The following is a 12728-nucleotide window of genomic DNA, read 5'->3' as shown; positions in this document are numbered from 1 at the left end:
TAACCACTAAGACAAGTCAAATTGCCTATGACTCAGGGGAGATATTAGAGTTTTGAGGTCGTCAGGCTGAGGCTGTGAGGCACTGCTAGAATAGCCTTCAGTTAATAAAGCTGAATAACTAGCATTAGACTTTAGGGAGACTGGGATTTGAACATGAACTCTCTGTGCTGAGAGTCTGTCTGATCATCAGACCCTAATACACCATCACTCAGTAACAACTGTCTCTTCGTACTGTTCTGAAGCGACCTTTTGTATGTTAGACTTTAGTTAGTAAAGTTGAAAGAATCGAGTCTTGAAAACAGAATCACATTCATCAAATGCTTTGAGAGCTGTTCAAGAGTTGTTTTGTACGTTAGTGTAACACCCGGGAATCAAACCCAGGTCCCCTGCACGGAAGGCCAACATCTTAAGCACTAAGCCAAAGCAGTTTTCCTATGGCTGAGGGGAGATATGAGACGTTTGAGGTCATCAGGCTGAGGCTGTGAGCCACTGCTACAACAGCATTCAGTAAATACAGCTCTACATGTTCAAATCCCTGTTCTCCTATAGTTTAATGCTGGAGTGTTTCAACTTTACTAACTGAAGGCCAACACACAGGAGACTTTGGCTGATATTGTCTGACTGATGGCGCAGTGGTCTAAGGATCAGTCTTTCAGTACAGACATTCCATGTTCAAGTCCCATTCCTCCTGTAGCTCAATGCTGCAGTAATTTGAACTTTACAAGGCTTGAATAAAAAATAAAAACTCAAAAGCACCAGGAGACATGTGCTGAGTGCCCAAGGGTGCCTTGGCTCAATGGTGTGTTGCACTTGATCGGTTGCATCTGCTACAGACAGTTGGCAGGTTCAAGTCCCATGTCATCAAGGTGCTGGAGGACCATCGGGAGACGGTGCTCTCTCCCCCTGTTTCCTGAGATGTAACGGTTGGGGCTTATGTCTGAAAGAACCCTGTCCAGCTAACCTTTTACCATGAAAATGTCCAATTTAACATACTCTTACCAGCTCTCAGTGTGCCATTTTCCAACTGGCCTGGAAGCCAGACATGAAAGAGGGACTTTCCCACCAAGTTTTGGGCCACCAATCAGGGCCCAGTATGCAAATACACAGACTATTCTGTCAGATGATGGGCCAAAACCATGAACTATAGTATGTCGTTTTTTTTATCATTTTCATCTTTTTTTTCAATCGTCGCAAAAACCGAAAAGTTACTGCAGCATTGAATGAGACTTGAACACAGAAAGCCTGTACTGAAAGACTCATCATTAGACCACTGCGCCATCAGTCAGACGCTCTCAGCCAAAGTCTCCTGGTACTTTTGAAGTGATCTTTTGTGTTTTTGAAGTGATCTTTTGTGTGTTAGGCTTCAGTTAGTAAAGTGAAGATAACACAGAATCATATTAATCAGATGTTTCTTAGCGCTGTTGAGGTCTTCTTTTGCATGTTAGTGTAACAGCCGGGAATCGAACCCAGGTCCCCCGCACGGAAGGCCAACATCCTAACCACTGAACCAAAGCAGTTGCCTATGGCGCAGGGGAGATATGAGAGGTCATCAGGCTGGGGCTGTGAGCCCCTGCTACAATAGGCTTCAGTTAATACAGCTCTACATGTTCAAATCCCTCTTCGCCTATAGTTTAATGCTGGAGTGTTTCAACTTTACTAACTGAAGGCCAACAAACACAATTACCAGGAGACTTTGGCTGAGGGTGTCTGACTGATGGTGCAATGGTCTAATGATCAGTCTCTCTGTACGGACATTCCATGTTCAAGTCCCATTGCTGCTATATAGCACAATGCTCTAGTACTTTGAACTTTTCAAGGCTCGAATACAAAATAAAAACTCAAAAGCACCAGGAGACATCTGCTGAATGCCCCGAGGTGCCTTGGCTCAATGGCATGGTGTGCTTGATATTGGTTGATTCAGTTCCCTCTGCTACAGACAGTTGGCAGGTTCAAGTCCCATGTCATCAAGGTGCTGGGACGGACCATCGGGAGACGGTGCTCTCTCCCCCTGTTTCCTGATAAGTAACCGTTGGGGCTTATGTCTGAAAGAACCCTGTCCACCTAACATTTTACAGATAAGAATTAGGTCAAACGTTTAAAAATAAAATAGCAATGCATTTTGGCCCATCATCTGACAGAATAGTCTGTGTATTTCATCTGACAGAATAGTCAGTGTATTTGCATACTGGGCCCCGATTATAATCGTCGACAATGGCAATGTAATTTTTCTTGACTTTTGACGATGAAAAAACTACACACTATAGTATATTTGTTTAATCATTTTCATCTTTTTGTTGTAATCGTCGCAAAAACCATGAACTATAGTTCATGGTTTTCGCAACGATTTAAAAAACAAATATGAAAATGATGAAAAAACGACATACTATAGTTCATGGTTTTGGCCCATCATCTGACAGAATAGTCTGTGTATTTGCATACTGGGCGCTGATTGGTGGCCCAAAACTTGGTGGGAAAGTCCCTCTTTTATGTCTGGCTTCCAGGCCAGTTGGAAAAGGGCACACTGAGAGCTGGTAAGAGTATGTTAAATTGGACATTTTCATGGTAAAAGTTAAGCCCCAAACGTTACATCTCAGGAAACAGGGGGAGAGAGCACCGTCTCCCGATGGTCCTCCAGCACCTTGATGACATGGGACTTGAACCTGCCAACTGTCTGTAGCAGAGGCAACCGATCAAGCGCACCACACCATTGATCCAAGGCACCTTTGGGCATTCAGCAGACGTCTCCTGGTGCTTTTGAGTTTTTATTTTTTTATTCGAGCCTTGAAAAGTTCAAGTTACTGCAGCATTGAATGAGACTTGAACACAGAAAGCCTGTACTGAAAGACTCATCATTAGACCACTGCGCCATCAGTCAGACGCTCTCAGCCAAAGTCTCCTGGTACTTTTGAAGTGATCTTTTGTGTGTTAGGCTTCAGTTAGTAAAGTGAAGATAACACAGAATCATATTAATCAGATGTTTCTTAGCGCTGTTGAGGTCTTCTTTTGCATGTTAGTGTAACAGCCGGGAATCGAACCAAGGTCGCCCGCACGGAAGGCCAACATCCTAACCACTAAACCAAAGCAGTTGCCTATGGCGCAGGGGAGATATGAGAGGTCATCAGGCTGGGGCTGTGAGCCCCTGCTACAATAGGCTTCAGTTAATACAGCTCTACATGTTCAAATCCCTGTTCGCCTATAGTTTAATGCTGGAGTGTTTCAACTTTACTAACTGAAGGCCAACAAACACAATTACCAGGAGACTTTGGCTGAGGGTGTCTGACTGATGGTGCAATGGTCTAATGATCAGTCTCTCTGTACGGACATTCCATGTTCAAGTCCCATTGCTGCTATATAGCACAATGCTCTAGTACTTTGAACTTTTCAAGGCTCGAATACAAAATAAAAACTCAAAAGCACCAGGAGACATCTGCTGAATGCCCCGAGGTGCCTTGGCTCAATGGCATGGTGTGCTTGATATTGGTTGATTCAGTTCCCTCTGCTACAGACAGTTGGCAGGTTCAAGTCCCATGTCATCAAGGTGCTGGGACGGACCATCGGGAGACGGTGCTCTCTCCCCCTGTTTCCTGATAAGTAACCGTTGGGGCTTATGTCTGAAAGAACCCTGTCCACCTAACATTTTACAGATAAGAATTAGGTCAAACGTTTAAAAATAAAATAGCAATGCATTTTGGCCCATCATCTGACAGAATAGTCTGTGTATTTCATCTGACAGAATAGTCAGTGTATTTGCATACTGGGCCCCGATTATAATCGTCGACAATGGCAATGTAATTTTTCTTGACTTTTGACGATGAAAAAACTACACACTATAGTATATTTGTTTAATCATTTTCATCTTTTTGTTGTAATCGTCGCAAAAACCATGAACTATAGTTCATGGTTTTCGCAACGATTTAAAAAACAAATATGAAAATGATGAAAAAACGACATACTATAGTTCATGGTTTTGGCCCATCATCTGACAGAATAGTCTGTGTATTTGCATACTGGGCGCTGATTGGTGGCCCAAAACTTGGTGGGAAAGTCCCTCTTTTATGTCTGGCTTCCAGGCCAGTTGGAAAAGGGCACACTGAGAGCTGAGATCGGGAGATGGTGCTCTCTCCCCCTGTTTCCTGATAAGTAACCGTTGGGGCTTATGTCTGAAAGAACCCTGTCCACCTAACATTTTACAGATAAGAATTAGGTCAAACGTTTAAAAATAAAATAGCAATGCATTTTGGCCCATCATCTGACAGAATAGTCTGTGTATTTGCATACTGGGCCCCGATTATAATCGTCGACAATGACATACATTTTTCTTGATTTTTGACGATTAAAAAAAATACTATAGTGTGTAGTTTTTTCATCATTTTCATAATTTCTTTTAGTTCATGGTTCTTGCGACGATTTAAAAAATAAATATGAAAATGATGAAAAAACGACATACTAGTTCATGGTTTTGGCCCATCATCTGACAGAATAGTCTGTGTATTTTCATACTGTGCCCTGATTGGTGCCCCAAAACTTGGTGGGAAAGTCCCTCTTTTATGTCTGGCTACCAGGCCAGTTGGGAAAGGGCAGACTGAGAGGTGGTAAGTGTTTAAATTGGACATTTTCATGGTCAAAATGTAGCTGGACAGGTTTCTTTCAGACATAAGCCCCAACCGTTACTTCTCAGGAAACAGGGGGAGAGAGAGCCCTCCCGATGGTCCTCCGTGCACCTTGATGACATGGGACTTGAACCTGCCAACTGTCTGTAGCAGAGGCAACCGATCAAGCACACCACACCATTGAGCCAAGGCACCTTTGGGCATTCAGCACATGTCTCCTGGTGCTTTTGAGTTTTTATTTTTTCATTCGAGCCTTGAAAAGTTCAAATTACTGAAGTATTGAGCTGTAGGAGGAATGGGACTTGAACATGGAATGTCTGTACTGAAAGACTGATCATTAGACCACTGTACTATCAGTCAGACACTCTCAGCCAACGTCTCCTGGTCATTTTGAAGTGATCTTTTGTTTGTTAGCCTTCAGTTAGTAAAGTTAAAATAACACAGAATCAAATTAATCAGATGTTTCTTAGCGCTGTTGAGGTCTTCTTTTGCATGTTAGTGTAATAGCCGGGAATCGAACCCTGGTCTCCTACGTGGAAAGCCAACATCCTAACCACTAAGACAAGTCAAAGGCAAGTTGCCTATGACTCAGGGGAGATATTAGAGTTTTGAGGTCGTCAGGCTGAGGCTGTGAGGCACTGCTAGAATAGCCTTCAGTAAATAAAGCTGAATAACTCTAGCATTAGACTTTAGGGAGACTGGGATTTGGGGTTACGGATTGACAGCATGATGACAGCAGTCATTTTAAACACCAACTGACATGCCCTCTCTCCCCACCTCAAACAATGAGCTAGCATTTAGTCCTATGAAAAATGTTGTTTTGGAATCCAATGCTATGCTATATAATGTCCGCTGCTTCCGTTTGTAATCAGTCAAAGGCTGTGTTGTCTGGGGTCACACACGTTAACCCCCCTTCCCGTAAGTGCTAGTTTATGTGTTATTGAAATGATTACAGGTTAGATGTGAAGGATACACTGTTACTAGGGGGAGAGAAAGAGAGAGGCAGAAAAACATATATTCAACAGCGCAAATGTCAATTGCGTTTTTTGCCATGTATAGAAATAATCACACTGCAACACAAAGGTGACCTGCAATTACCATTAATGTCCCTTATGTAAATTGTGTATTCGGTGCAAACACAAAATTACAAATCCTTGAACAAATATTATTATTTTAACCCTGGTGTCCCTATGTTGGGGAGAAAAGATTGTTTTTTAAATAGTGAAGTTTTACATTGTCTATTTACACTATTTGACATACAATGAAGTATATAGAGTTAATTCAATAAGACATAACATGCACCTTATTGTGCAGAAGTACTAAACCAGATAGGAAGGAGTTACTGAAATGGCATACATTTGCCACAAGAAGAACTATACAAGGTTTAAGACTTTCTTTAACAACTGCAATAATTGAGGACATTAAAGCATACTTTAAGGCTTGTGTAGTTTATTGAGTGCCTATCATGAAAAAGTATTTAATGTGCATTTCCATCAAAATGCTGAAAAAGCAATAAACATTTCAAATCAACATAAAAGATAACCTTATGTTTGCACAACTTCTGGCCACAGACTGAGACAGAATAGATGAACATTTACAGTGTAACCAAAACAAGTAAATCTCTTCAAGGATATAGGCCTATGTAAACATTTGTCAAAATTTCTTTGTCACAGATTCATCTTTTAACACCTTGGTATTAAACTGCACTGTGAGAGGCGTTGAAGCGAAAGTTGGAGTAAGACGGAGCATCCGTGGCATCAGTGGAGGCTACGGGGAGCAGCAAGAGCCCCGTTGTGACATCCCTCTTGCAGCGATCCATCGCCTGTTTGTAGGACATCTTCTCTTTAGTGATGGGGTCCACCAGGTCTTGTGTGTGGGTCGACTCATCTTGGAGCTCTTCAGCTGTTGTGCTGTCAATCACATTGGTGATGACAGCTTCTTGGACACTCAGGCGGCCGGCTCTAGAGGGATCGACCATCCCACCGGTCAGGTACTGGGCTTCTATTAACCTTTTGGCACTGTCAAGAGGGATCCAGCCTTTTTCTGCAGCCTGCCCCACAGAGAGACGCTCCTTAGTGACAGGATCCTCCACTCCTGTGAAAGCTTTCTGGGCGTTCAGGAGCTTATACAAGTGGCTCCCATCAATGAGACCATGCTCTGCTGCCTTGTGTACAGACAGTTTGTCCTTTTTGGCAAGATCAACGATGCCTCCCGTGGCCGCCTGTGCCTCTAGGAGCTTTAGGGCTGTGTCGAGGTCTATGAGTTTGCGGGTGAGGGCACTTCTTACAGACATGCGGCTGTCTGTGGTGGTGTCATAAACACCAGAGATTGGGAAGAATTCATCACTTGCAGAGACACTCAAGGTGGTCAGACTGCCACTATTGAGACGATTGAGGTTAGTCAAACTGCCACTATTGAGGCGATTGAGGCTGGGGTATGAGGACCTCAGTGACGAGGGCATTGAGTTCAGAGGTGAGGTTGGGGAGGTTCTGGTGGGTGACATTGCTCTGATGGGTGACATTGGAGTGGCTCTGGTGGGTGACAGTGGAGTGGCTCTGGTGGGTGACATTGGGCTCCTGAGTGGAGGAAGGTGGGGCTTCGGTCTAGAATCCCCAGAAACCAGGAGAGCTAATTCAGAGATGGGCATTTTCCCCTCCTTGTAGCACTGCAAGTCATACTGAGTCAGGCGACCTGACTTTAGAGCGTCCGTGACAGAGAACTGTTTCCCGCTCTTGCGATCCTGCAGAATGGAGGTCTCTCCATCTGGTCCCATTGAAGAAATCTCCTCCCAGTCACACTCCAACTGCTGAAGGTGAATGTACTGTTTGCGGTCAATCAAGCCCTGTAGGTAGGCGTCATAGGGAGACATGTCCTTACCAGTCTCTGGGTCCAGGATTGTGATCTTTGTGGAGAGGTTGGTCTCTCTGGTCTGAGTCTCAGAGTGGTCTTCCTTATGCAAGCTACTTTGTAGTTCAGCAATGAGGATCTCCTTTTGGTGTATTTTGTCTTTTTCACTCAAGATTTGTTTCTCCAAACCCTGCGTCTCTGACCCCATCTTGACACTCTTCTGACGGTTCAGTTGGTTCCTCTCACTCATCAGCTTAGACTGTTGCTGGAATGTTATATTGATGTTCTGCCTCCCAGCCTCCTGTGTTTTAAGCTCTTGAAGGAGATTTCCCTTTTCTTTCTGAAGGGCATCTCGATGGGATGTAAGTGAGGTCTCCTCTTGAGATGTCGAGGCCTGGGATGTCCGCAGGTGGATGAATTTAGTGTTGATGTTAGCAATTTCATCTTCCTGGTCCCTTCTGAGATTTTTCTCATGCATCACTTGTTCTCTGAGATGGTCCCTCTCCGCCTCGACTTCTGGGTCTTTCTCCACACGAACTACTTCTTTGTAAACAACTTTCTCACCAGACTTTTCTTTTAGCAAAATATCTAGTTTGATCTTCAGGTTGCGAATTTCTCTTTCCAAGCGATGAATATTGGTGCCCTCAGTCTCCATGCCAGTGCGTAATTCTTCTGTTAGTTTCTCCAGCTTGGGGTCCCTCTCTATTTTGAGGATCTCCTCAATCACAATCTTCTCTTCAATGGGCGGTGGTGCATTTTCCAACTCAAGTATACGAGACTTGATCTGCCTGAGCTCTACCTCTACTTGAATCTTTTTGTGGCGGTCATCTATCTGCGCTAGGGTTCTCTCTTTTTCCTCAACCACGCCTCTGAGCTGCCTCACTTCTAAGTCCAGCTTTCGACGGGCTTTAAGTTCATCATCCATACTCTTGTTCAACTTATCATGCTCCAGGAACTGCTTGGGGTCCTTCTCAAGGCGTACTACTTCTTGGATTACAATTTTCTCTTCTGGTCTCTGCCTCTCAAGGAGGATGTACTGATTCTGAAGGTCAAAGACAGCTTCCTCCACACCACGCCGTTCCTGAACCTCCTCTCTCACATTTCTCCTAAGTCTGTCAGCCTCTTTTTCCAGCAAGGGGTCATTCTCATATTTGATCAGCTCTTTGGTTACCAGCTTCATCTCCACCTTGGATTTTTCAGCCTTCAACTCATCTCTCTCTTTACGGAGGTGGTTCAACAGCTCCAGCGTTGTATCACAGTTGACCTGTATGCGTGACAGTTGGTTCTTGAGCTTCTGCAACTCTCTGATGACCTCTGGGCTTTGCTCCTGTTTGATCACTTCCTGGGTCACCTCTTTGTACTCCACTATGGGTTTCTGAGAACGCAGGGTGTTCAGATCCACCATCACTTTGCTAATTTCTTTCTCCAGGTCTGCACGGCTTCGGCTGGAATCCTGCAGCTCTTTGTTCAGCCGCACCAGCTCCACTTCCGTCTCAGGGTCAACTCTGTAAATCTCATTAATGATCTCCTTGACATCCACTTTAGGCATAATCTTTTCAACCTCACCATAATGTAGCTGAAGAGTGGTGAGGTCCTTCATCAAGATGACCATCTCATCTTTCTCTTCCTCCATGGAGAGGCAGAGTTTCCTTGACTCTTCAAGTAGCTGTGGATCCTGCTCTACTTTCTTCACTACTTTGGTGACAATTTTGGGTTGGATGGTGGGAATGACTCTCTCCAATGTGTTTATGTGGCTCCTTGTGCTAAAAATGTCATCATTGAGTTCCTCGCATTGGGACTCTTCATCTGCAAGGTCATTTTGGAAAAAAAGCACAGCTTTAAGCATCTCTGGATCCTTCTCAAGTCTCACCACTTCCTTCTTCACCACTGTCTTCTTGATTTTTGGTTTCTGCTGTGCCAGAAGCGTGATCTCTGTTTTCATTTGGACCGTCTCCGTATCTCTCGTTTGTAGCCCCTGTCTTATCTTGTGCATTTCATCCTTGATCCTGGTGGCTTCTTTGTCAAGCTGTGGGTCTCTTTCGTATTCGGTCAGCACCTTTGTCACCAGCTTGGGCTCGATTTTTGTCCGCTCCGTTTCCAGTTTGATGATCTGCTCATTGATAAGCTCCATCTCCGAATGGCTTCCTGATCGCTTCACAGCCTCATCCTTGATCTTTTTCTTCAAGGACTCAAGTTCAACTTCCAGCTTTGGATCACGGTAGTACTGCACCACCTCCTTCTCCTCCAGCCTCTCCACACCTCTCCTGCTCTTCAGGGACATGAACCTCTTCCTGTATGTGTTCAGGTCATTCTCAGCATGTGTGCGCCTGGTGATCTCCTCTTTAAGTTCTTTCTTCAAATGATCAGACTCCACCAAGCTCTTCTGCTGACTTTGCAGCTGCTGTTGTTGTCTGACAACCACCTGGCTAACTTTCTCTTTATTCTGTTCAATGAATGGAAGAAGATAAAGGAGGGTCTTTAGAGGTTAATCTCCTACATTAAATGTTGAATGTCCAGTATTCAATTCTGCAGTCACAAAGTATTGATGAGTAAAAAATCTTGATTATGGCATTATATCCTACCGTGGCCATGATGTCCTTAGCCATTCCCATCTGGTTGAGTAGCTGATCATTCTCTGCAGACACCTCAGAATAAAGTTTCAGAAGCTCTTTTTCCTGCAATAGCAGTAAATGTATTTGAGAGCAAAATCACCAAGAACAAATACTGCATCTTGAAATCTTAACATTAATTATATATTTTATTTCTGACATGTATGTTACCTTTGAACATATACGGAGAGTGTAAGAAAAGTAACAGGACGCTTATGATTCTGTCATTGTGTTGGGCAACATTTCACTACAGTTCTGCTATAATGTTCACTTCTCTCACTCACTTCTGTTCCAGGCTGTTGTGTAATTACACTGCTTACCACCCGTCGTGCAACTGGAGGTGGCGCAAAAACGGAGACAATAATTCATTTGAAATAGCTAGTTGGGTTAGTGTGAGGATTATGTGGTGAGCACAACACAATGACATGAGCGGTTACTCAATTAGCATTGAGTCATGAGTGTGGCTGCCACAGTCCTGTTACTTTTCGTACACACCTCGTATAGTTGTTACTTGTTTATAAGCTGATCTCAGCCATACCTTTTGCTGTACAGCATCAACCATGGTTGGAGTGTACCGTTTCTTGGGGTTTGGTTCTTCGTCACTATCCTCATCATCATCATCTTTCAGAGTGGCACGGTACTTGTTTGATTTGGCCTCATACTCCTGATAGCATAAAAATAGATCTTCAGCAGCAGATTTGACAACAAAGAATTTAAAGTTGAATATAATAGTTGTACTTTGAACAGGATATTGGGAGTGCCTTTCACAATGAACTCACATTCAGGACATTCTGCAAGTCACGGGAAAGATGCTTGACTCTGTCTACGTCCTCAGATTTTCTCTTGATGTCCTCCATCACTCTCTAAACCGGGAACATAATTAAGCACATCACGATAAACCCAATGAGCCAAACTGGTATCCTATCATATACAAAATAACTTCTCTTGGGTTATTTCATCCATATGAATCAGGGATAAATGTTTATAAACATTTCATATTTACACACACCTTCTGAGTGTTCTGCTTGGCAGTTATCTGAGCTACACTGTCAGTGGGTTTGATGTTATTGTTGCTGGGCAGATTGCCCAAGAAGAAATGCAATGACTGGACAGCACTCTGGAATCCTTGATTTTTATTAGCTGCCTCTTGAACAAGAGTAGACCTGGAACGGATAACAACAAGTTAAATCCTACACCATTTATCCAGTGCAAATTTACAATGACTTTACATTTTCTGTATTATTTACTAATGATACTGATGTGAGGTCTCACCTGTCCTGCAGCTGATTGCTAATGTTAGCATAGCGGTTCTTCAGAAGCTTAACTTGCTTCTCCTGGTGCTGGATGTCAGGACAGTATTCATGAAAGTTCTTCTGCATGGAGTTGCACACCTGCTCTGTCAGCTCCATGTCTCTGCCCACTTTCTTTACATCCTCCTGATTTGAGGCAACATCCTTCATCAGCTGTGTGAGGGATTAAGGACACAGATGACATTAATAAAAGTAACTTAGACATGACGCTGTCATTCTATCATTAATAACTGGAATGAGAATCAGAAATGCATAAGAAAATAGTGCACAGGATAATCCTCTGCGTTCATTTAACTGAGAGTGTACAAACATTACGAGGTCCAAGAAGTCCAGCTGTACCTGTAGCTGTTGATTGCGTGTCTGGAGGGCATTGGGTGTGTCAGGGATGGCGCCATCCTTTGCTAACTGCTCCTCAAACTCTGAGACCATATCCTCCACCTTCCGTATCTGCTTGTTCAGGAACATGGAAGCTGTAGCCCTAGTAGGTGAAAGCGGAAAAATGAAACATAAATATAATTCATATTCAGAATACATTTTGCTATCGATATTTTTAGACCTCTCTACATACACTGTTGAATTTACATGTCACTTTATTTACCACATTCATTCTGGGCCTGATAACAGGTAAACATTTGGTGAAAATAGGCGGACATTCAGCAAATATTGCACATGCATCTAAAAACTCACAACACGTTGCATTGCAGCACACTGTAAACCATCCATCCAAAACTACATTGAACATCAAATCGTTGGATTCTGTTACTTTTTGTTATAAAGTTCACTGAGGCTGTTGACGTCATCAAACTTATTGTTGACAGCATTGAGTTTACAGGGCAGGCAAGAAGCTGTGGGCCCTAGTGGCTTCTGGGCCAGGATTGGCTCCATCTCTCTCTGGACTGCTGACTTCTCAGACTCCAGACTCCTCACTGCCAGGGTGGTTTTCTGGAGGGCAAAGCACAGGACAACTGAGTCTACTTCTGGATTAAATGGAATAATGCAGCCTTGCTTACATTGCACAAATGTCAGAGATGACAAGAGTCATCATGAATAACATTAAGTGATAATGAGACGATAAAACATCCTATTCTTCTCCTGTTATTAAGCCTAATTTATACATATAGTCTTGGGCCGGTGCCAGAATAGCAGATCTACAACCTTATGACAGATCGCACCACAATGTGTTGTAGTTCTACAATTTTCTACGGAGTACACCAGCACATTATTTTGTAGGCTTTTCTAACCTCATGCTCTTTGAGCCTGTTGGCCAGGTCCTGTGGGGGGTCACGACGATCCAGCGGGGCCCTCAGTCTGCCCTGGATATCTCGCTCACTTTGCTCCAGGTCTTTTTTTAT

At 43.5% G+C, this 12728-nt stretch overlaps 1 protein-coding gene across 1 annotated transcript in view; it reads right to left on the bottom strand.

Moving 5' to 3' along the window:
- Positions 1 to 6042: 6042 nt before the first annotated feature.
- Positions 6043 to 12728, bottom strand: part of evplb (envoplakin b) — a 16773-nt gene continuing 10087 nt past the window's right edge. Inside the window, exons 14-22 of the mRNA XM_079520465.1 lie at positions 12618 to 12728; positions 12140 to 12318; positions 11716 to 11854; positions 11339 to 11529; positions 11076 to 11229; positions 10846 to 10929; positions 10605 to 10730; positions 10040 to 10132; positions 6043 to 9900 (exon numbers count right to left, since the gene is read on the bottom strand). The exon at positions 12618 to 12728 is cut by the window's right edge and continues 62 nt beyond it. Coding sequence (XP_079376591.1) covers positions 6307 to 9900; positions 10040 to 10132; positions 10605 to 10730; positions 10846 to 10929; positions 11076 to 11229; positions 11339 to 11529; positions 11716 to 11854; positions 12140 to 12318; positions 12618 to 12728 — 4671 coding nt within the window. The 3' untranslated portion in view covers positions 6043 to 6306. The remainder of the gene's footprint in view (positions 9901 to 10039; positions 10133 to 10604; positions 10731 to 10845; positions 10930 to 11075; positions 11230 to 11338; positions 11530 to 11715; positions 11855 to 12139; positions 12319 to 12617) is intronic.

The sequence above is a fragment of the Electrona antarctica genome (assembly GCF_951216825.1).
Source record: "Electrona antarctica genome assembly, chromosome: 14".
NCBI lineage: Eukaryota > Metazoa > Chordata > Actinopteri > Myctophiformes > Myctophidae > Electrona > Electrona antarctica.
This window is presented reverse-complemented; position numbering and strand designations above follow the sequence as displayed.